This window comes from Vanessa cardui, chromosome 6, assembly GCF_905220365.1.
Source record: "Vanessa cardui chromosome 6, ilVanCard2.1, whole genome shotgun sequence".
NCBI classification, from domain to species: domain Eukaryota; kingdom Metazoa; phylum Arthropoda; class Insecta; order Lepidoptera; family Nymphalidae; genus Vanessa; species Vanessa cardui.
Genome location: NC_061128.1, coordinates 13,818,239 through 13,842,702, shown reverse-complemented (window position 1 = coordinate 13,842,702; position 24,464 = coordinate 13,818,239). Strand labels below are relative to the sequence as shown.

At 38.7% G+C, this 24,464-nt stretch overlaps 3 protein-coding genes across 3 annotated transcripts; 1 reads left to right on the top strand and 2 right to left on the bottom strand.

Moving 5' to 3' along the window:
* Window positions 1-212: 212 nt before the first annotated feature.
* On the bottom strand, window positions 213-3,699 carry LOC124530251 (ruvB-like helicase 1). The gene is made up of 10 exons (XM_047104308.1): window positions 3,437-3,699; window positions 2,980-3,108; window positions 2,656-2,830; window positions 2,141-2,343; window positions 1,742-1,910; window positions 1,436-1,527; window positions 1,248-1,354; window positions 946-1,048; window positions 728-819; window positions 213-568 (listed from the first exon to the last, which is right to left on the bottom strand). Exons 1-10 carry the CDS (start codon window positions 3,575-3,577, stop codon window positions 409-411), a joined length of 1,371 nt encoding a protein of 456 aa, XP_046960264.1. The 5' UTR covers window positions 3,578-3,699; the 3' UTR covers window positions 213-408.
* Window positions 3,700-3,948: 249 nt separating this feature from the next.
* LOC124530498 (importin-13) lies at window positions 3,949-11,810 on the top strand. Its single transcript, XM_047104682.1, has 16 exons — window positions 3,949-4,322; window positions 4,539-4,706; window positions 4,787-4,903; window positions 5,056-5,168; window positions 5,498-5,674; window positions 6,431-6,617; window positions 7,084-7,284; window positions 7,393-7,569; window positions 7,637-7,871; window positions 8,203-8,531; window positions 8,814-8,957; window positions 9,068-9,205; window positions 9,279-9,528; window positions 10,115-10,252; window positions 11,120-11,336; window positions 11,452-11,810. The coding sequence occupies exons 1-16, from the start codon at window positions 4,170-4,172 to the stop codon at window positions 11,570-11,572; spliced, it is 2,865 nt and encodes a 954-aa protein (XP_046960638.1). The 5' UTR covers window positions 3,949-4,169; the 3' UTR covers window positions 11,573-11,810.
* Window positions 11,811-14,489: 2,679 nt separating this feature from the next.
* On the bottom strand, window positions 14,490-24,304 carry LOC124530509. Its single transcript, XM_047104693.1, has 14 exons — window positions 24,101-24,304; window positions 22,849-22,953; window positions 21,301-21,418; window positions 20,740-20,879; window positions 19,585-19,719; window positions 18,868-18,918; window positions 18,440-18,514; window positions 18,123-18,367; window positions 17,767-17,836; window positions 17,641-17,684; window positions 17,078-17,245; window positions 16,839-17,009; window positions 15,991-16,194; window positions 14,490-15,440 (listed from the first exon to the last, which is right to left on the bottom strand). Exons 1-14 carry the CDS (start codon window positions 24,162-24,164, stop codon window positions 15,195-15,197), a joined length of 1,836 nt encoding a protein of 611 aa, XP_046960649.1. The 5' UTR covers window positions 24,165-24,304; the 3' UTR covers window positions 14,490-15,194.
* Window positions 24,305-24,464: the final 160 nt, after the last annotated feature.

Below are 24,464 nucleotides of genomic sequence, written 5' to 3'. Positions count from 1 at the left end.
TTTAACAAATTGAATTGTCATCTTTAAAAAAAACTCAATACTAAGTTGTAGAAAACATTAGACGATAATAAGTTTACAGCCAGAGATTCATTAAAGCTGTTTCTACTAGTTAACTGAACAATTATGTTTTTGTACATTTCAATTATTAATTACTTAGTCATCGGCACTTTTATAACTATTAAGGCTAAACAATATTTATTGCTAAATATTTTCAATTTAATTTTATTTTCTCCGTCAATGCTAGGAATAAATGTATATGGAATTGAATGAGCCTATTTCATTAAGGTGAAGTTCCAATGTTTATTTAAACATTATTATCTTAATTTACCTAACTCTGTGCATCAAACTCTCTGGATGACACGTTGCCAGACGAATATTACAAAACCCGTACAGTGTGAGGGAGCGGTGCTACTTCATGTACTTGTCGGAGTGTTGCGTGAGGATGCGCGCCGACGACTTGGCGTCGAGGAACAGCGTGTGCACGTCGCGCACGTGCTGCGGACTGATACGCGCCGCGCCCTCCGCGCGCGCCGCCAGCGCCGCCGGCGTCAGCAGCTGCGCCGCGTATCTGGCGGACACATTATACACAACTGATACAGCTGTACTTAGGCTATAAATATGATAATAATGATAGGTATCATAAACAAATTTCTTTTTTGTCTTTATTTTATTACAACAGTGATAAATTAGGGGTATGTTACGTCTTTGAACGTTTTAAAGTACGTACCTGAGTGTACTGTTGGCGCCAACCTCTGACAAAGCTGTGAGTGCCTCCTCATCTATAGATATGCCTTCGGTTGATGCTCTCAATTTCAATATCTAAAAATGTTAATATACCCACATTAGAACGACTGTAAATTGCTTACATTTAATTACATACAAAATACTTACTATATTCTGATATTTACTATTATTAAGCTAGCTGTTTGATAAAAGATGTCTTACCTGTAGGAGTTCAGCTTTGTTATAAGGCAATGTGCGAATTATTAAAAGCCTATCTAAAAGATCTAGAGGAATGCCATGAGGTGAGATAATGTCTTCTGTCCCTCTGAAAAGATAAAAATACTTTATTGAATTTAGCAATTGACAATATATATATGTAGTATATTCCAATTGAAAAATAAATAAAGATAATCAAACCATACATTATGTATTCCTGATTTAAGTATTAACAAATAGCTTAGGTTATTGTGCACTACTAACATATGTTTATTTATAAAAAATAAAGTAATGAAAATATGACAAACCTTATTTGGCAGCGTCCTCTGTTCGTGGCAAATATAACAATTGGAGCTATCGCAGATTCTAAGGCACGATGGAGATACGTAAATGTTTCTATATCAAGCATATGGACCTAAAAAAATTAAACATTATTATGGAAAAATAATTACTAACTATAATAATATTAAATTAAAAATAAACAATAAATGCATACCTCATCAATGAACAAAACACCTGGCACTAATTCAGCTATTCCCTGGTCAATGTACTTATTAACTACTTTATTGATTTCTTTTCTTAGTTTGTCTGTAAGGAAACATTACTTTTTTAATACACAAGAAGTATATAGGACCCAGTATTTATGGGAACATTTTTTAACTTTATTTCATATTTAAAAAAATTTAGATACAGATTTATATGTACCCATAAATAAGCAAATGATTGAACATTTTGAAGGCGACACTACTATAAACAAAATATGAATTTCATTAATAATTGTTCATTCATGAAAAAAAATTACCAGTAATTTCGGTTTTCTTTGGTTTCATTAGTTGCCCCATCATTGACATAATGTCATGTCCGCCTTGAGGTCTGGCATTAGCACAGTCTAGATCGTGGAGAGTTACATCCTGGACAACTTCTTTCTTTTTGTGTACATCACCTTTAGGTAGTGGTACATATTCTTCAGCCTTAAAAAAAAAACAGAAACAATGTATCAATAAATACAAAATATAGCCAATCCTAATCACAAAAGCAGTAACAATCAAACTACTTTTATAGTGATTTGATACAATAACATGGATCACAACATTCCCGGGAATATATATGACATTAATTATAGATTTATAATAATAGATTGGAAAACTGTATGGTAATAATAAAACAAAAGCAATAACTATTAAAAAAATATTATTATTACCTCTAAATCAAACTCTGTAGCAAAAGTATCACTCCTGCCTTGCCTCTTTACGGCACCAGAATTGGCTTCTATGTAGATAACATCTCCAACTTCAACTTTTTCTTTTTGCAGTGATTCATATATTGTCGGGTCTAACTTTAATTGTTTTGTACCTTTGGCAGTTTTAAGGCCAATAATCACATGTGAAACAGTTTTACCATAACCTGGAATTTAAAAATTTATAATTAATTAAAAAGTTATAAACATAGTGTGCACACAATGAACTTGAACACACTAGTCATTAAAATATATGAGAAAAATTAATTTTACTCATATTAACAATGACTAATATTTATTGCAGAGATAATTTAAATTGCAGTTAACGACATATACTATTTATAAGGAATTAATAAGGACCCTACACGGAATCAAGAGGCACTTCATATTATGTGGTGTTGTTAATAATGTAAATTGTATCGATTGTGTATGCAAAAAGATTAAGTTAAGTAGAAAAATATTTTATTAGTAATACATACCACCAGCTGGATTTTCTGTTTCCACGGGGGTGAGTTCAGTTACCTCCCCTTCATACACCTCTTTCGTCTCTCTTATGCGAAGTCCAATAGCACGACGAAAGTTTTCCATGAGCACTTCAGTTTTCTTAATTTCTGTACTGTACACTTCACTACCCACCATAGGGCAAAAAGGTACCTAAAAGGCAATTCATGCTTTCAATCATATTCAGATATTTAAAAATACTCAATTTAGATAGTCTAAGGCAATACTGAAATATAACTATGATTTGTCTTAAACAACAAATTACATGAGTAACATAGCAATTGTTTGTTGTTAATATTTACCTTATTACCGAGTTCCTGTGCTATAGCAAGGGCTATAGCTGTTTTACCGGTGCCTGGTGGCCCAGCTAGCAATAAAGCCCGACCAGCCATCTTCTTGCTTCTTATCATGTCAACTACTATGCCTGCAGCCTATAAAAGTAACAATAAATGTAATAGTTTAAATAGCCTAAACTAACTATAAAGCAATAATTATCAATGCTGTATTGTCTTCAAGTTGTCCTTCAAAAAAACATAAAATCGTAAACAATACTTCTCAAAAATGTATTAAACATTTGTAATATATGCGGGAAAAGCCAGCGAATGTATAGAGATACCATGGCAACTAAACAAACTAACCTTAATGTTAGATCAATACCGTACAATGAGTATTATTGTAATATAAAGCTACAACTATATTGATTTTTAATACTATTTATGATTAATATTAAATTTACTATAGTATAAATGGATTTCTTACTTCTCTTGCAGATTCTTGGCCCACGAGACCGGCTGCCATTTGAATAGGTACACCATTTTCATCTAATCCCAAGCCCTTAATATGGCTATGTGCAGATATTCTCTGTGTTTTCGCAGTACTCTTGACTTCCTCGATTTTCATTTTTAAATACTTATGTTCAAATCTTCAAATTTGTAAAATTCAATTGCAAACCAAATATCAACAACTCAGTCGCTGGTCGCCGTCACTACACACATTTCACAAACACGATTTTTAAATTTTTGACTTAACCACTGAATATAGTCACAGAGTGCTAACTCATTTTGCATTAGTGCAGATACACAATTATTTCATTCTTAGTTAAAAGCGAGAAAGCTAAATACTTATAAAATATATTCATGACATTTCTAATAAAATATCTTCTCTATCATAAAGCTGTGTAAATATATTATTGTATTTCTTACTTACCTTATTTATTTACCTGATATATATTTTTTCCTTGATTTTTTGACGGAAACACGGTTGACAAATGACAGTTTCAAGTTTCAATAAATTTGTCTTGTAGCTATTGACATTATTTAACTATTCACAATTTCATTTTTTATTTATATACAACTACATTTTAAAATCATACAACATAGTAGATTAATTTTTCTTCAATAAATACTATTTTTAAAGGAAAAGCTTAATTTATTATTTGTCATTATAATGCGCTAAGAAGCTCACTAATGTGTTTCATACATATCGTATAATAATGGAGTATACAGCTCAAAATTTGGAATATGCTGTGTCTGTTTTTTATAATGGAGAACAACAAGACAGAGCAAAGGCACATGCATGGCTTACAGCCGCACAGCGGCTTCCAGAAGCTTGGAATTTTGTGTGGGAATTACTTCAACCTAGCAAGGTAATATTTCAATGTTTAGCTTTTATAGTAGTTTTAAAAGGAACTTTAAATTAAATTTCATAGGAATCTAGCTGCTACTTCTTAATCACTAAACAATTATATTTATTAAGAATACAATATTAACTTGAAAATAACCTTTTAATGAGTGCAGTATCTATAATTTGGTCAGCAATAAAAAAAAAATTTGCAAAATGTAAAATATTTTTTCATCTTCAGGGAACAGAAATTCAATTCTATGCAGCTACAACTCTGCACACCAAAATTCTTCGTTGTTGGAATGAAGTTCCTCCAGAAAGTTATCCTCAATTGAAGGAAAAATTATTACAAGCAGTGATTGGTTATTCCAAAGGCCCTAAAATTGTAACAAACAGATTATGCATAAGTGTGAGTATATTATGAAATAAATAATTTAGTTAAGTTACAAAAACAATGTTATTTATCTAAATAAATAAAATTGGTTATAGCTAGCTGCATTTATTCTTCAACAAGGCTCGAGTGATTTAGCAGAAATTTTGAGGCCGTTATCAACACCTGAAAATACTTCATTACTCCTTGAGGTGTTAACCGTAATCCCAGAAGAAGTAAGTTATTAAGTAAATAAACTGCTTTCTAACTTCTCATGAAACAAAGATATGATTGTATATTTTGTCAAAATTTCCTTTTCTCTTTGGAGAAAGCATTGCATGTAAAAAAACATGAATTAGTACATAATTAAAGATGTATTTTGTTTCAGTATAATAGTATGACCATGGGAACATATTTACGGTCAAAAAATCGAGCAGCATTAAACGAAGCAAGCTGTATGGTATTGGATGATATGCTAAGATATCTGCAAAGTGTTTACAAGTTAGTTCATTTCATTCAAATAAAAACTTTTTATGGTATGTTCTTTATAGAATTCAGAACACACAAATTAAAAATGAGTTAAGTTTGTAAAAAAAGTACCAAAGGAACATGAGTTGATCACACATCACTTTTTGTTCAAAATTGGAAGGAAGAATTAGATACTCACACTCATAATGATAATGCTTATAAGTGGAGTAACATCTTAGTCAGCATCTTAAATATTGTAGTTGATAGTGCATTGATGGTGCATGAAGTGGTATCATAGTCACTGTTTCTGGCTATGATCAAGTGATCACCTTTTAAATAAATTTAGTAAAAATAATTTACAGTGACTACAGTTGTGAACCACCAAGCGAAGAGACAGTTCAGTCGTGGACAAACGCAGCGACGTGCGCGGCGAGCTGGCTCTCCCTGGGCGAGGAGGACGCGCTCGACTGCGCCACCACGCTGCCCGAGCGGGCGCCGCTGTGTCGCGCGCTGCACACGGCCGTGCACGTGCTCTGCACGTGTGTATGATCGTAATTATAACAAACGAAATCGACATTCATTTCATGAATTTCATTCTGCGATCTTAATATACCTGTTGACTTCCAGGCATATACGTTACATACATATATAATTGTATTTAACTAATATGATTGTATTTTTTAAATGTTGAAAAAGAGTAATACTGAGTTTCTTGCCGGTTCTTTTCGGTAGAATCTACTTTCCGAACCGGGGGTGGCTTCACTTAATTGTTTAATGACGATTCAAATGTGCTTGTAAAAGCCCACTTGAATAAAGTTTATTTTGATTGATTGATTGATACGTGTGTATAATACGAAAGTGATTTTGTTCATTTTTTTCGCTTAATATTGTGTTGGAATAATACAAAAACTCTCCTCACAATCAATACTTTATCTCTCCTGAAGTGGTTTGCGATCCGTCCAATTCGACGATTAAAGTAAGAATGACCATTTCTAGGCTTACTCCTAGTATTTAATGTTTACACGCCCCTCCTTCGACTGTAGCAACATCCGGTTTCGATCCATTTTAAAAAACAATTTAGTCAAAACCGGATGTTGACAATCAACGCAAATTGTAACAACTATTTAAATCGAATTATTTATGATGATAATACTTCTATACATTAAAGCAATAAAATATGATCATATTAAAATAAATATGCTAACAATTGCACACACTTTGTCAAGTGTATAAAAAATGATTGATGCGAGGATGCTCATGAAGTAGTTTAGTATGAGCGTGGCCGCCGGGCGCAGGTGGAACGAGGCTGTGAGCGACTCAGCGCTGGAGGCGTGCGAGGCGTGCCTGTCGGCGGTGCGCGCGGCGGGCACGGCGGGCAGCGCGCACCGGTTCGCGGCGGCGGCGCGCGCGCTGCTGGCCGACCTGGCCGCGCTCGCCGCGCCGCTCTTCGCCAAGAACGACTCGCCCAACTCGCTCAACGAGGTGCGTGCGTAACGTAACGACAGCCTGTAAATTCCCACTGCTGGGCTAAAGGCCTCCTCTCCCTTGGAGAAGGTTTGGAACATATTCCACCACGCTGTTCCAATGCGGGTTGGTGGAATACACATGTGGCAGAATTTCTATGAAATTTGTCACATGCAGGTTTCCTCACGATGTTTTCCTTCACCGCCGAGCACGAGATGAATTATAAAAACAAATTAAGCACATGAATCAGCGGTGCTTGCCTGGGTTTGAACCCGTAATCATCGGTTAAGATGCACGCGTTCTAACCACTGGGCCATCTCGACTCACTGCGTAAGTACGAGGTGCGTGCGTGTCGTGCATGAAGTTTTCAAGTGTTTAGTCCCAAAAACCCAAGCGACCGGGGGCCCAAAATTTAAAAAAATTATGTGTCTTTTCAATAAGTGGTATAGTCGGGTAATGACTATCTCTCAATCTGGCGACACAGGAGCTGCTGTCGGCTGTGATCACGTGCTGCGTGTCGGTGAGCGAATGCCACGCGCGCGAGCTGGTGCAGGCGGCGGAGGAGGAGGAGCCGGGGGTCCGCACGCTGCTGCAGCTGCTGCTGGCCGCCCAGGCCGCGCCCGGACACTACCCGCTGCACGAGACGCGCTCCAACCTCGTGTTCCGGCTGTGGTACACGCTGCAGGTGAGCGGGCACCGGCTCATATATCTACAATATTTTGATAATATATTGAAATTTTTTTTCTTTAAATTCTATTTACTCAAAATCAAATTTTTTTTACTCCTGTTCAAGAATGAAATATCTCATACGTCGGACAGAACGCGGAAAATGAATCCACTCTGGCAGGAAGTCTTCACGCAACTCCTGATGACGCTGGTAAAAAAATCCGAGATGCCCCCCGAGTCGGCCCTCTCGCGCGTCGACCAGGAGCTCCTGCGATGCTACCGGCAGGACATCGCCGACATAGTGGTGAGTCGCGCGAGCGCCGCGCCCCCGCCGGCGGCACGCGACACTAACGCGGCGGCGACGCCCCCAGATGTACTGCTTCATCGTGCTGGGCGAGGCGAGCTGGGCGCTAGTGGAGGGCGCGTACGCGTGCGCGGACACGGCGGCGCGGCGCGAGGCGGCGCTGCACGTGTTCCTGGCGCTGGCCGACGCCGCGCCGCACGCGCACGCGCCGCCCGCGCTGGCCGCGCTGCTGCAGCACGCGCTGCGCCTGGCCGCCGCCGCGCGCGACCCCGACACGCTCACCACGGCGCTCGACTGCCTCGGTGCGTACGCCGCCTTACTCGCTGACTGCCGAGGGGAACATATTAACGAACTATTTTACTGCAGTCTTTTATATCTTCTCCTATGTCATCATTATCAGCCTGTATCAGTGTTGGACTGATTGACTGGACATAGGCCTCCCTCTAGACGCGCCACTGAGCCCGATCTTCGACCCTTCTCATCCAATACTTCCCTATTTGTATCAGATTAACTGCCTATATTATTAACCTATATCAGATTAACGGTATAAACGTACGTTATAAATAATGTGCAAAAAGTAATACGATGACCAAACCGATGAACTCAGTATTATACGAGGCGTTCCCGGCGCAGGCGCGTACGCGACGTGGCTGAGCTCGCTGGAGAGCGCGGAGGGCGCGGCGCTGGGCCGCGAGTGCATGCGCGCGGCGGGCGCGGCGCTGCAGCGCTGCCCCGCGCCCGCCGCGCTGGCGCTGCGCAAGCTGTGCGTGGACTGCGCCGCGCCCGCCGCCGCGCTCGTGGCCGACATCGTGGGCGTGGCGCTGGCCGCGGACGGCGACGCCTGGACGCGCCGCCAGCTGCTGAGCGCGGCGGGCGCGGCGCTGGCGGCGTGCGAGGTGTCGCACGCGGCGCCGCTGCTGCGCGACCTGGCGCGCCGCCTGGCGGTCGACCTCACCGCGCAGGTCGGACGACCTGCTTGCTCCTTGTTGTGCTATATATTGCTATATAGTTTTGAGAGTACTAATATCGGTTACTTCAACTGGACTACAGAGTTAATGTACCTTTGCGAATCTTGCGTTATAACGCCTATGATTCACATATGTATGTGAGTTTATAGGCTCTTAAATTTATATAAAAGTATCAGTTTTTTAGTACTCCATACTTGTGTAGATTGAGGACTCATTTTTTTTAATCGACAGCTCTCGAATTGATTTAATGTTTAATGTGTGTATGCGTGTCCACAGGCGAGTGAGGGCGGCAAGTGCGGCGCGGCGGAGTGCGTGTCCCTGATGTCGGCGCTGAGCCCGCAGCCCGAGCTGGCGCTGCAGCTGTTCCGAGAGCTGCTACCCGCCCTGCATCTGCTACCTAGCAATCCACAACTCACACAAGTAAGTATAATACTTTTGTTTAATTGTTAATTATGCATCATCGCCGTCTAATTATGAACGCAGTGCAATGATTAAGATAAAAAATTGTAACAACTAACAATTTCTTTCAGCCAATGTTTCAAATTCTGAAACAGACGATAGGAGCGGTTATGGACACCATCGAGCCTATCGTGGAGGACGTGGCGAAACTCATAGTCGCCGGCTTCGAGACGCAACCTTGTCCCGTGGCTCTGGACGTCATCAAACTTGTGAGTAAAGAGTACATCTCTCGTACAGAACCCTCGTTCGTTCGCCGTAATCTCAACGGCCGCGTGCCCGCAGTTCACCGTGCTGGTGGGCGGCGTGTGGGGCGGCGCGGCGGGCGTGCTGCGCTTGGCCGTGATGACGACCATGCGCGCCCTGGCCCCCGCCGCCGCCGAGACGCCCCCGGCCCCCTCGGGGCCCTCGCCTCCCGTGTGCGCCGCGCCCGAGCTCGCCAAGGAGCTATTCGCCGTGCTCACGGCGCTCACCAAGAAGATGGCGCACATCATGGACTGGATCGAGGACTTGCTCCCCGATCTCATCGATTTGGGTATAAACACGCTTTATAAGATTCACAGTGAGTTCATTCGTATAAGATTTCCATTCACAGTGGATTCATTTAAATTGAGAATCGAACAGTATCGTTGTAGGCATCACGGCGACCTCAAGGATCAATCTCAGCTAAATAACTTATATTTCAATGTATCGGTCATAGGAATCAGTGAATAGTATGAAAACATTCAAGTTGCCTTGAAATCCTTATCCGCTATCCCACAAGTGGAAAAAACGCAGGCTCAAACTATTTTATTGGAATTCTTAAACGACGATGGTATGATGATAATACACAACAACAACAATAACAACAGCCTGTAAATTCCCACTGCTGGGCTAAATTCCTCCTCTCCCTTTGAGGAGAAGGTTTGGAACATATTCCACCACGCTGTTCCAATGCGGGTTGGTGGAATACGCATGTGGCAGAATTTCTATGAAATTTGTCACGTGCAGGTTTCCTCACGATGTGATGATAATACGTGCCTTTCAAAAAGGTACTACGATTCAATTCAAAATCAAAATGACTTGTGTTCTATTGAATTCGTGCTCAACGATATTAATATGTCCGGTGCGCGGTGTTGCAGCGCTGAGCAGCATGCGCGCGTGGGAGGCGCGCGCGGCGGCGGCGGCGTGCGGCTGGCTGGCGGCGCTGGCCGCGCACCGCGCGCGCGCGCTGCGCCCGCGGGCGCCCGCCGCCGCGCACGCCGCGCTCGCCTGCATCGGTAGCCCGCACACTTACTCTAGCCCCCTCACTCCGCCCGCACCGGAACCCTGCAACGTCCCGCTGCTGGTGCGACATACGTCATGTGGGGCAAACGCGTCACGCGTTCCCACGTGAGGGACGTGAGTCCCACCACCGGCGTATTGCACCGAAATACCCCCTGAAATTCCAGCAGGACCCATTCTGTCTCTTCGGGGTGTGTCATGGGATCGCTTAGACATACTGGGTCTTGCTCCGGCGACACCTATGGATGGGGGGAATAGGTACCCATGACGCCGACGCCTTCCCCCGGTCCTCTTCGGTAGATCGGATTGGCAGGGGTACCTTCTGCTGCACGTAATTTTTTATAGAGAGACCATCATCTTCCGCGCCTCTCGCTCCCGAGCAGTGGAGTGGCAAACACCATTAGGCACACTTCATCACGGTTCGATGAGTCCACACAACACTCGTGGCAGACGGGTAATGACTGCCGCATAGCTATAGGGTGTCTGTGTGTACCTATCCGCGCCCAGAATAAATGGAAGCGAACTGCCTTCGGTGTCGACAAGCCTTTCGAAGGGAAACCTACGTTCTCCTACCACCTGCGATACGGGACTCGCTAGGCAGCAGCCCTGACTCGTTTCACCTCCGCCGACCCTGAACAGTCGCCGTTCGTCCTCAATACCATTTGGAAATTCCGCGAGCACCTTCGCTTTGAGTTCCTAAAGCGATGAGCCCCGCGAATGGTGAAAGTGTCCACCCAAATAGGTGTACTATACAGCGCCTCGGAACTTACCATACCGGCTCATAAAGGCCGGCACGGTGATTCCAGCTCTGAGTGGACCACTGTCATATTCACTCTTGAGTAAGAAAATATTTCCATTCGTAGGCGGGGCGACGCCGCGGAACCAAATGGAACCCCTCGCGGAGCTGCTGCTGGCACTGAACCGCGCACAGTGGGCGGGCGAGGGCGGGGCCAAGGCGGCCGGGGGGTCGGAGGCGGGCGACCTGGGGGCGTGGCTGCGCGGGGCGCTGGCGCAAGCCGGCTTCCCCTCCACACACGCCACTGACGCGCACAAACAGAAGTTCATCCAGGCCATTCTCAGGTTCGATATTTATGTTTGTTTTTATTTCCGAATTTATTTCATTGAGTCAAAAATAATAAAATGTCATATTATTTCTCTGGTTCCTAGATTTAACTAGTAGTTTTTTCATTGGCAGAGAGAAAAGCAGCAAGCGACGATTGTTAGAAAGCGTGCAAGAGTTCTCATTGGCGTGTCGTGGCCTGATCGGCACGGAGTACGCGCGACAGTCGATCGCTTCGAAGCAAATGATAGCCTAAGAGTTGCTAACACGTTAGCATAAACACTGACCGAAATCTTACCGCGTGTGTTTTCATGAAGTTTTCGAGTCTAAAAATGGCTGTAAATTATTTTTACTTGTCTAATAATTTTGTAAAATTGTAGTATAGTATGAGGCATCTCGTTAGTTGTACACAAAACTGTAATAATTTTGGTGCTTAATTAATTTCTGATAATTAATTCTGTCGAAATTTTTCTTATTGTTTTTATATTTTTATATAAAAAAATATCATGGTCGAAATGCTTTTCTGTATACGCAAATTCTATATTTTGTTATATGTATAGTAAAATATACGCAAGGCATTCAATGGAAGCATTGTAAAACAATATTTAGCAATAGCTTCTTTGAGATCGAGTATATACTATTTTTTTATCTTCCTAATGAAAAAAACTTGAAAAATATAGCTATATCAAGATACATTTCAGTAGAAATTATCGTAAATTTAGTGTCAGCATACATAAGTTATCTCAATCACATTGTGTATATGAAAAACATAGCAAGGTCGATTTTTTGACATCGAACTGACGAATAACTGAAGTTACATCTACTAAACGTAGTATTGTCTTATGTTGTCCGTATAAAATAATTATAAATAATAAATTCATAATAAAGAATCATTTGTAAAATAATTTCATCTATCATTAGTACTAAAATAGCATAAGGATTTAGTTGTAAAATTAGGTTGTCAAAAATAAAAATATATATATTTATTAATGTATTATTTATTTTACTAGATATATAAATAATCATAACCTATTGAAAAAACATAGTCAAACAAAAACAAAACAAGGTAACAGTTACAATAAATGACGACACAAATGCAATTATTTGATAACAAAACATCACAGATTTCATACCTAACCCATAATGAACATAATATTATTAATAAAAGGAACACAACAAAGCCCTTACGAAATGTAATTGTAATTATTTCGATTATTTGTAGTACGACATAACTTAGATGTAGCATCGGCAAAAATTGTACATCCGAATTAAGTACGCTCTCCCAAATTATATCAATATTTATTTCTTATGTGAATATGATCTGTACTTCATCGTAATAACTAAAAATATCATATGATCTCTATATGTTCGTCAATTTGATACGTCGATTTAAACGCACTTGCTATCTCGGGTTGAACTGACGAGGAAACTAGCGACGGATAGCGTCGAATTACACGATGGGTAGCTATTTCTATTGGTGGTATAAACCGGCAGTAACCGGTTTTATTTATTTTGCCGATGCTACATCTAAGTTGTGTCTTACTATATATGAAATTTAAAAAAAATTAACTCTAGATGTATACTCTAAGAATAATAAAATACATGAGAAAATATTACTATAATATCAGCTTCTAGCTGACTGTAGGTAAATACTAACCTGAATTCAAAACGCCATTTTAAATTCGATTTTGAAAATGAAAAAACTAAAACTATCCTCTCGACGTGGACAGAATTTTACGCATCACATTTAAAATCTAAATATTTCTTGCATTAAGTTCTTCATATAAAAATGTGATCTTTTAATTTTTAATACCAAAACGAATGACGCCGTATTTCTAATTTCTTAAACGTTTACAAGTTAAATATATATTTGATTAAGATATATTATAAGTATTAAAAAACCCATTAGTACACACTATACGAAATTCAGTGTTTATATAATGAGTCTATATTTAAAAATGTATTGTATTTCTGTATAATGTATATAATAATTGTAAATAATGATAAAAACAAATCGTATATCGTGTTAAAATATTTTATAATATTGAGAGATATAATTCTTACTTAGACGTGTTATTTATTCGAGAAACGAATATTTTAAATTTGAAATGATTTTGATTGCATATTTAGGACATTCGAAACGAAAAATGACACAGGGTAAAAGAATGAGCAGGAAATATACGTCTTTTATATATTATCAGTGGTTTTCTAAGTTTCTACAAATCTTCACAATATTTACTTAAATCTTTGCATTTTCCCAACCTATAAAATCTTTCGAATTTATTTTGAGATCATAATTACTGCCTAAATTATCCTATAGTAGATTACATACCAAAAGTAGACACATATAGGCAATTATTAATACCATAATGAGAAAAGTCCCCCGAAGGCAATCTAAGGAGTCCTTGGTACTACTGTTAACTCCTGATTACATCAATAGGTGATCTCAAATAAATGTAATATATACTTGAATACTTATTCAATTTTATAATTGTATACAATTTATGATGATACCAACGCAGATATCAATTCTCAATGCTGCCAACATTCAGACAACAGACTCCAGGGTGCCAGGAAGAACTTATTATTTATAGAGCTGACCTCGGGGTCAACGACTTTATAATATAGCCTCTAAACAAACGGTGCATTCAATGTAATATCAATAACACCAATCTAAAAATGACATTAAATTACATGACATGATGTTTGAAGTAAAGTGAGATGTATATAGAATACAATAAGCCAAGAATAAATAGATGTATAATGCATGCACTACAAATGCTATCAATATGTACTACAATATCATATGCAATATACTACAAAAAGACACTGACTTTTAATAAACCATAAGGAATAATGTTTCGTTTGGTCGAAATCATTCGTACATATATACACTCATACATCAACGCCCTTAGGTTACCCCTATTAAAAATGGTTACTAAATTATTTCGACCCAGTCGATAAGATGATCATCAGTCTTGCCGATTCCGTGATTTAGAACAAGTCACGGAATATAATAATAGCCTGTTTAAAATCATGTAATGAAGTTTGAAATATGTTCATTTATTGTTCAATTAAGTTTTTTCATAGGTATTATGTATGTTGTCTATTAGCGATTAGAAATATACTCCCAGTAAAGTGCTAAGTTAGCCAGGATATAAAATATATTCTAGTTAAGTTAAAGTACTTTAATTATGTTACAATAGAGAAATTTAGTAGAAAATCTTAAATTACTATCTTTAAAAAATATATTGATTTTTTTTACTTCCAATTTTTTTTTAAATTCCTAATAGTCAATGCACGATGCATTTAAAATAAATATATAATTTCGTTAAAAATGTGTAAATTTATTACTCTCAATTACACTCACAGATTGTAGCTCCCAAACGAAGAACCGAAATGTAATAGAAGCTTTACAAAAAATATAAAAAAATACAATCTTTCACTTAGTACCTAATTACATTTAATGGTATACATGCCATTATATTCGATATAGAGGTGAGACACGCCTAAACGTTTAATTCGATAACAATTTAAATACACACCAAGAATACGAGGTAACTAGTAATTTGATCGCCTTTTTAAATATTCATACAAGATAGCGGTCAACGCTATTTGATCACAAAAAAAGACTCTACATACAAGTATTAGACAAAGTACACTTTGGAAAAAATTTCATAGTCCATTTTTTTTCTTTGAGCACAAATAGTGATTTGTAATCACGCCGGGCCGCCTGCCACGCGCCTCGTCCGCTAGCGAGCGTCGGGCGCGGGCGCGGGCGCGGAGGCGGGCGCGGGCGCGGGCGCGGGCGGCGCGCGCAGGCCGTGCGTCTCGTAGCGCACGATGCGGCCCTCGCTCACGTACACGACACACTCTAATCAGGAGTCGGACTCGTCCAGCGGCGTCTCGACGGGCACGTCGCGCTTGTTGATCTCCACCACGAAGTCGAGGAACTTGTCCGGCTCGCAGTAGCGGTTCTTGAACCTCAGGAAGTTGAGCGCCTGGTCCAGGGTGAGGTGGAAGCAGTCCTGCCGGCTCACGTTGAGCGACGAGCTCTCCAAGTCGCTGTGCGTGGCGCGGGTGTACACGAGTTTTCTGTCGTTGTGTTGCCCGGTAACCGTCACCTGCAGTGTGATTAATTATTTTAAACCTTGTAATTGCAAAGGACGTAAAAATGAAAGCACGTGTCTACCATCGACCAAATTAAGAACAAATGTTAAATATAATTATATCAATTATAAACTAAATTATATAAGATCATTTAAATTTTTCCTACGATACATACAATACTTGATAGTTTTTATAACTAATAATTTAAAACAATTATAACTATTTTATTTTATTTTAGACACCCATCAGCCTAACTGATGTTGGAATCTAGAACGACAAAAAAACACATCGCGTCGACAAATTTTATATTATTTATTTAGCAAATACTTACTAATTTTAAGAGACAGCCTAAATTTAAAAAGTGCATGAAAAAAGATCGATCGCATTATTATTTAATTAGAAAACAATGGGGTTTTAGAATCTTCAGGATTTTTCAGGTTTCGGAAGGCCTTTACTTAGAATTAATTGAAGAGAAATTCGATTTCGGCGACTTGTTTAACACACTCCCGATGACTGTCGGTCGGATCTGGCCCAACTTCAGTCCCAATCGATGCGAATACAGACCTCGTAGGTGTAATTGCTAGCGTTACACTTGGGGCCGATGTAGGCGACGTACACGACGACGCCCCACGTGCGTATGTCGACGTCGACCCGCAGGTGGAACAGCTCTCGCGCAGCCATCACCAGCCAGTTGTCGTGCTGCTCCGAGTTCACCTTCATCGAGAACTTGTGCTTGCGACCCACTTTCAGCATCGACAGGTGCTTAGTCTGAACGAAACGGTGAATCGTGTGAGGTGCAAAAATACAAACATATTTCAGTACAACAAGCTAGTAATGCACGAAGTCAAAGGCAAATTCAAGCAAACAGACATGTACCAAAGAAGCTGAATATGATTTTGACTTACGGGCAATATATACATATAATCTTAGGAAATCTTAAGATAGAATTACTCGGAACAATTAATGGAGTCTCAATATTATCAGTTCTGTTAATATTTTCAGTTCAACTATAGATTTGACTCTACCTTAAAGCGAATGGACTTGTATTACGACTCCAGCTTAATACATCCCCTTATCAGTGCAGGATTTTCAAAGATCGTGATTTTAAAAATAAATCTAAAACTATCCTCTCAAATAACATTCAATGCAAAAACGCGTCACTCTATTGTTTTTAATACGTGAACAGTCTTAGCGTCCATCTTGTACTGACTCGTTGATTATGAAGTACTTAAAATTACAAAATCTATGAAAGTAAACGCTTGAGACCGATCGCCTCACTTATCTATAGTGCAACGTACGTAATCACTAAGCTGTTAACTAAGTGGATGAAGCGGTAATTAACGCATTCACTTAAACCGACTCGGTTCGGAAGGATCGGTCGGTGTGAATAGTACTCGGTGCAGCGTGTGTACCTGGAAGTGGTGCGGCAGGTCGGCCAGCGCCAGCGGCGCGCGCTCGGCGCAGGGCGGCGCGGGGCAGCGGTAGCGGCGCGCGGCGCAGCTGGCCTCGTGCGCGGCGCGGCGCCGCAGCCGCGTGTCGCGCCCGCAGCCGTGGCGGCACGGGTAGCGCAGCATCTCCGCCACCTGCGCACGCGCGGCGTGAGGCGGGCCCGGCGCGCCCCGCCCCGCGACCCCCCCGCGCCCATACTGACGGCCTCCATGGCGCGGTTGCGCACGGACGAGAACGCCGTGCGGCACACGGGGCACGCCGCCAGCCGCGCGCGGCAGCGCCCGCACACCAGGTGGCCGCGCCGGCACTGCGACATGGGCGGCTCCATCCACTCCAGGCACACGGGGCACTCCAGCAGCCGCAGCAGGCTCTGCAACGCGCGCGCGTTACACACCGAACACCGATACGCTCTTATTTACTCGAAAGCATTCATGTCTGTCTCAAGAGCTGAGATGGCCCAGTGGCTAGAACGCGTGCATCTTAACCGATGATTGCGGGTTCAAACCCAGGCAAGCACCACTATATATATGTGCTTAATTGTGTTTATAATTCATCTCGTGCTCGGCGGTGAAGGAAAACATCGTGAGGAAACCTGCATGTGTCTAATTTCATCGAAATTCTGCCACATGTGCATTCCACCAAACCGCATTGGAACAGCGTGGTGGAATATGTTCCAAACCCTCTCCTTAATGGAAGAGGAGGCCTTATCTCAGCAGTGGAAAATTTACAGGCTGTTACTTTACTTTACTTTTATTCATGTCTCACTTGATTGAACTCCTTCACCGAATCCGGTTCTCTCTCCTCGGGTACTGAAATAGTTAAAACCAGTTGTAGACACGATTAAGGCTTAAAATCATATGCTCGTGTGACGAATAAACAGGCGGCTCGTACTTTCCCCTTTTCTTTTAACTCCTTGTGGCTGTTGTGATTCCGCGGGAGCCGTGACTTGAGCCGATATTTCCTGCAATGATACATTTTACATTAAGATAAACACATCTTATTCCGTAACTCCTACGGAATTCTGGCTGAGCTACCCATCGAAATCAATCGATCAACAAAAGCATTTCATATAATTGAAAATTAAATTCGAATTTCCCCTTTATAAAAGTTAAATAATACCCTGAAGTTGAATGAATTTTTTTTTTTTTTTTAGTTTTATAAATGATTTGTACAATTGTATCTTATTTCAATCAGTTGGGTGTAGTCCTGTACTCCTCGCTAGGTTATAAAATAATCTGTAATAAGGAGTAACAGTCCCTTTCCCTTCTTAGGGTGTTTCTTAAACATTTTGTACAACATGCAAAATCGTTATAAAGATTTACAAAATGAAAAGCTAACATTAGTAAGGCACATACTTCATGACCATCTTCGTCTCCGCTGGCCTGTTCAACTTGCTCTTCCTCGTTGCCATTTTCGTCCTGATTCTCCTCACCCGCTCCGTCTATCTCAACTATTTCTTCCTCGAGAGAAACTCCACCGGCCGACGTGTCCACTGCAGACAGAGTTCAAATAAATATAAGTTTCAGTTAAGGATTTATTTATACAAAGTGACTGTTGGTTTAACCTTCCATAGTTTCCTGATCTTCGGCATTATCGTCATTATGTTCCGGCGACGCCGAGTTCAACGGTTGGGGTGATTCTGAAAAATATGTTTATTTACGATCATATTAAAATAAAAACGATATTTGCTTAATTTACTTACATCTAAATAAAAAAAAATCAAAAAAATGTTTTATTCAATAAGGCTCATACAAAAATTCCTGCATTGCTATCTATAACAAAGTTCTGAAACCAGATCGTGTTACCAGAGAGTGATTTCGACAAAGTTTTATTAAATACTAGGATAACTCTCATTTCATGTCTAGACTTGGTTGTCATAAAAACAAACGAATGCCTGAAAATTCTGTCAAATTCATGCCATTATACCGACCTCAAAACAATGGCATAAAGGAAAATAAATAATGAAAAAAGAATTATGTGATGCGTTCAGACCTTCGTCGGAGTGCGTCGGGGCCGAGGCGCTCTCTATCACTGCGGGAATTACTGCGGATACAAAATTATACATTAATCTGCGTCATATTGTACACTCATATAAAATTACTACTTAACAGATTTTACCAGGACAAAGATTTATGATTATGCTAGGATTCAATAGATGGCGCTCTATACAATTCATTATATTGATAAAAAATAAATATTAATAGCGTAAAACAATTTTGGGACGATAGCACATAAAAAGTGGGTTATAGTCTCATTTTGAAGAGTTCCAGTCGAAGTAATAAATTGTTACAATTTAGTAAAACAAAGAATTCATTTTAGAGAGCGAAAAAAAAGTTACTGGCCCGTTGGAGAGCGGTGCTGCGGCTATATAAGAAGAAAAAAAAATGAAAAACGAACGAACGAACAACAATATTAAAGTAAATTATTTTACATTATTTATATTTAAGTAAAGTTTCATCACTTTGGCGCCAAATGTACATGAGTGACTTGCAATTTACACAGAAATGGAACCAAAACAAAACCTGTCACAGGTTTCGAAATTCCTAAAAAACTTTTGAATAGTTATAGTCCACTAGTATAATGTTATGGTCAAGTTAAATTCAATTATAGCAGGCTGTTAGATTGTTACACAGATGATTTATTTTAAAATTAAAATTATAAAGTTATTTAAAAAAAAAAGATATTAATATGACTAAAAACGTTACATACTGCTATTCCTGGTACATCCGGCGGGCGGCACCCGTGTCATAGGTCTTCTCTTGAAACGACCGAATTTTAGCGACGAATAATCTCCGTGCATTGTTGGAGTGAATATTATATTCCTTGATGAGCCAGGACCAGGACCTTAAAAACAAAATCAAAAAACGTGTTACAAAATGTAATTAGAATTTTTGCTAATACATAACTTAAGACATGTATATATTAAAGCAATTATCTGGAATAAATAATTCTTTAAACAGAGCACAAGCGCTTTATAAGGGCGGACTGTCCAGACCCCCATCAGATGTTTATGGAATCTCTGACGGGGGTCTGGACAGTCCGTAATAGATTAATTAAATCAAATTTACTTTCAATGTACTTTAGAAGTAGTAAAAATCAAAATGAGCTTTTGGTAAATTACTTAACCAAACATTCAACGCCTAATTAAAATATATAATAATCTTTTTCATGGTATCAGTCGGCGGACGAGCATATGGGCTCAATGATGGTGAGTTGTCACCACCGCCATAGACAATAACGATGTAAGAGATATTAACCATTCCTTACATGGCCAATACGCTACTAACCTTGGTAACTAAGATGTTATGTCCGCAACGCAACAATACTGAGTAATCTTATTTGGTATATAGTAAGTTATGAGTGGGTGGTACCTATCCAGACAGGCTTTCACAAAGCCCGTACAAAAATAATCATAGATTTTGCAGTTAACAGTGTAAATAGATTAAAAAATTTAACCTCAATAGCGTTGCTGACGGTACTTGCACGCATCATTGGAGACATATTATTAATAATAGAGTCATTCTAATTTAATATATATGTGTATATATTGAAGAAATAATAGACTATTTGACTGGTTTTTAAAATCCATTATATATTATTTAGTATTATCAAGGTTTACAAGAAAGTGACTTCATCATTAGCCCGGCCAATCAGGAGCGTTTTGTGTCACGTGACAAATGTTTGAAAAAATGCATTTTCATTTATGGATTTTTGAATAAATTAAGTATTATTTTCAACTTAAATAAAATAAATAAAAATAAAAAACTTTCGTCAGTAAATAACCATATTTAAACTCATAATTTACACTGATATCAATAATTCACAATTTATTTTTCGCATTGTCATATAGCCTATTGTACTTACGTTGCGGGTGTTTGCAAAGGTTGGCACCGAGGCTCCGTGTTAACCTCTTAATTGCAAGTATGCGCTGTATGTTCGATACTGGACTATCGAGATCAATACGTTCGTGAGTTTCCACGGGTTCAGCGGAACTTGTACTCGGCCTACAAAGAATATGATAATTTGTACATTAGACAAACATTTAACCAGAGCATAATATATCAACTTCTGTTAAAATCGAATAACTGATTCGATAAATATACCATCCAATACCAAATTGCTTTTACAAAAAATATAAGCTGTACAATCACAGGGAACAAACGATTCATGAAAAATAATGTTATTTCATTACCTATATCTCTATTATTTTGAACTAGTATCATCCCGCGGCTTTGTCCGTCTGTGCGAAGGGGCAGGTGTTCGGTACTCTTTGTACATTTGCTTGCCGTAGATAAAACTTATCCAAGATTTCATAAAAATACTTGAGAAGTCAAAACGTGTAAACGCGAACAAAACAATTAAATTCGCTCTTGCTTTTATTATATTATAAAACCAGTACGTAAGTCATATTCAAATATTACGTACCTCATGGGTCCTCCACCGCTCATTCTGTTGGGATTATTAAGCAGTGACCAGAATAGGTCACGTTCCAATCTTGTTTGGTTCCTTCTTGATGGCGATATAGACAACGAAGGTCCCCCTGCTTGAGACATACATAGATTAAGAATTAACGGCTCGTAACACACACATGATGACTAAGGTACAATATACACAATACAAGTAGACCAGTAAGAAGTTATTTACATATGCGAATTGTCCCCTTTGATGCAGATTAGTCACCTCTCATGTTGCACTAGGCGTGCGCCAGGTGGGACGATATATCGGGACACTATCAACGTTAGCAACGAAATAAGTCTTCCCCTTTTCATGGGAGATCGAACTTAAGACGAATTTGGAAGTACTCTTACACAGATCCTAAAGAGTATTCTACTGTACGCGTGCGGAAACAGTACCGGAGGCAAAATTTTTAGTAGGTATAATTCCGAAGTACCTTCTATTGCTCTCCAGGAAGTTTGTACTACATTTAAAGGCTTCCCTTGCGTAACAAAAGAAAAACTGCGGAGGGCGGGATTGCGCAGTTTCAATAACGTAAACAACCTACGATAATATTTTTTTCGCTTTTTTAAAAACGTGACCGTTGCTAAAATCCTTAAGTCTTAACAGTCAGATTGCATGGACTGAAGAATCTCGTTTTTTGGTCTTCTGAGTTATACTTAATTCAATTTTGTTTGTAGCAAGTAATATCTCGAATGAACCTCCTATTTCAAAGAACTACACTGGTGGAAAGCTACAATACACCAGAGTGCTATATAAATAGAGTAGAGTAGAGTAAAGTAGAGTATAAATTATATTACTATCATTTTGGTAATTTGCCAGACTGCAGATCTCAGCATTGTGTTTCTTTACATTATACCAATGTAGTAATTCTCAGAGTTACTCAGTAGATTCTTAAGTAAGAACTTATAGTACGACACAACTTAGGTGTCGCATCGGCAAAATTCGTAAAACCGATCAAATCCGAATTGAGTACGCCATCCCAAATTATCAATATATATTTCTCATGCGAATATGATCTTTGCACAAGCGTAATAACTTGTAATATCATATGACCTAATATATTCGTCAATTTGACGCGTGGATTTACATGCACTTGCTTTCTCTGACGCGTGAATCTATAGCGACGAATAGCGTCGAATGGCGCGATAGGGCGCTATTTCTATTGGTTGTGTAAATCGGCAGTAATCGGTTTTAATTTCATTCCATTGCATTTTCCGATGCTACATCTAATTTGTGTCCTTGTACTTTGTGTACTTTGTACTATACATAAAATGATAACAATAATTACTTATTTAATATTCATTTTAAAATCACAGTAGACTTATAAAAATAACAATAACATCAATAATAATTAGCTGTGCTGGTGGAAGCTTCACTTAATTGTAAAACGACGATTCAAAAGTGCTTGTAAAAGCCTACTTGAATAAAGTATATTTTGTTTTGATTTGATTTGATATACATACATTGTACTACTGGGTGTAGCTGGTAGTAAGATAATTTTTTTTTTCAACTTACTGTTATGGCCACTGGGTCCGGGCTGATTGGGATTTTCAGATTCAGCTTGCCTTCTACTTGATGACGCAGCCGGTTCCGGATTTGTTTGTGGATTGTCCTCATCGTCTGTAACAAATATTGACAAAGTATAAAACAGAGACAGGTTTCAAAAGATATACATATGTATAAAGTTTTCAGAGAAACTTCAAAGCTATTATTCAGAAAAAAATATACAATACTTTATAGTTTTGAAAATATATAACAATGACCTATTCCAACCATAGGAGTAAGAGACATAATGACACCAGTCAATCTTGAATAATATGTGATATTCCTAATTGATTTGTGATAAAATTATATTCTGAACATTGGCAGTTAAATTAAAAGTATATAAATCAAATGAGGAAATAAGCTATAATCTACTTCCCTCTCAGAGAAGTATTACATCTCATACTTAGTAATATAGAATCAAAAATCTTACAGTGTGATTCATTTAAATAAATCTAATTATAATGATGTATATTTACAATATACATAATTACATTTAATATTTATATTCTGATAGAATCCTAGACAATTGTTCAAACATACCAAACAAGATAGCACCAGTATCAAGAGCAAAACAAATAATTCTGTTCCGTTTTCCAGATATTTACATATTCAGCAAATAATTAAAAAAAATAAAGTTCCAAGCATGATAAAGAGTCCACATGAATTTTTAATCAAAATCAAAAATTATAAATAATCATCATATAAAATTTTATCATTATAAGTAGTTTTAAAGTGTATCTGAAAAACATAAACAACCAATATGCAATTCTTTATTATACAAGTACAATAATGACTAGTTTTGCAAGAACATCCACCCTAATTATGAAATATTTACTTACACTACTGTTAAAATATCCAACACATTTACATTGAATTATTCATGAGATACAACCATATTATTCCATAACAACCAGCATTGTTTTCATCATTATCATAAACTAGTAAAAGATATGTTTTTTAACAGTATGAAAGACCGAAGACAAAAAGAATAGCACGCAAAGCCGGTTAAAAATTAAAAATAAGTAACAAAATGGAGGGTAGTTAATATTAAATACAACCCTGTACTGTATGTGAACAAGAGTAATTACGAAGTTTTTTATAAGTAAACAAATACATTTATGAAAAGTGAATATAATAGTCATTCATTAATAACCATAATACGCATAGTACGTGTTCATGTTAAAACTCAAAATATTATATCTCTATAAATATAGATCCATACCAGAACTCCACGGATATTCTGTAAGTCCAAGAGATTTTTTCAAGCTTTCCTTTCTGTTGCTCATTGCTCGTAAAAAATGCACTACTTTTAATGCAGAAAGTGTATAAATACAAACACAGCTGAATAAATAAATTATTTAAAATAATTAAAACCACTTTGACTAGAATTACCAAATGCCGATTGCTGTCAGATGAAACTCATGAAAATGTCAATAATATTATACATACACAAAACAAAGGGTTGTTGAATGCTGCCATACCCTGTCAATAAAATCATAATTTAGATTTTGTTACTTCAAATTATTATTTTTCATTAATGTATGATTCTTCAAATTAGAAAAAAAGCTATTTAGGTTAAATAATAC

What these genes read in the sequence shown, in the direction of transcription:
- LOC124530509 (XM_047104693.1), bottom strand. Translation starts at nt 24,164, where the DNA reads ATGAGCAACAGAAAGGAAAGCTTGAAAAAATCTCTTGGACTTACAGAA. An exon ending in CCCGACGCACTCCGACGAAG is followed by an intron (nt 18,515 to 18,867) that starts GTCTGAACGCAT and finishes CATATTTTTCAG; the next exon opens with AATCACCCCAACCGTTGAAC. An exon ending in GCAACCGCGCCATGGAGGCC is followed by an intron (nt 17,010 to 17,077) that starts GTCAGTATGGGC and finishes GCGCGTGCGCAG; the next exon opens with GTGGCGGAGATGCTGCGCTA.
- LOC124530498 (XM_047104682.1), top strand. Translation starts at nt 4,170, where the DNA reads ATGGAGTATACAGCTCAAAATTTGGAATATGCTGTGTCTGTTTTTTAT. An exon ending in CGCCCAACTCGCTCAACGAG is followed by an intron (nt 6,618 to 7,083) that starts GTGCGTGCGTAA and finishes CTGGCGACACAG; the next exon opens with GAGCTGCTGTCGGCTGTGAT. An exon ending in AGGACATCGCCGACATAGTG is followed by an intron (nt 7,570 to 7,636) that starts GTGAGTCGCGCG and finishes CGACGCCCCCAG; the next exon opens with ATGTACTGCTTCATCGTGCT.
- LOC124530251 (XM_047104308.1), bottom strand. Translation starts at nt 3,577, where the DNA reads ATGAAAATCGAGGAAGTCAAGAGTACTGCGAAAACACAGAGAATATCT. An exon ending in GCCAAGAATCTGCAAGAGAA is followed by an intron (nt 3,109 to 3,436) that starts GTAAGAAATCCA and finishes TTACTTTTATAG; the next exon opens with GCTGCAGGCATAGTAGTTGA. An exon ending in AAAGAAAACCGAAATTACTG is followed by an intron (nt 1,528 to 1,741) that starts GTAATTTTTTTT and finishes GTTTCCTTACAG; the next exon opens with ACAAACTAAGAAAAGAAATC.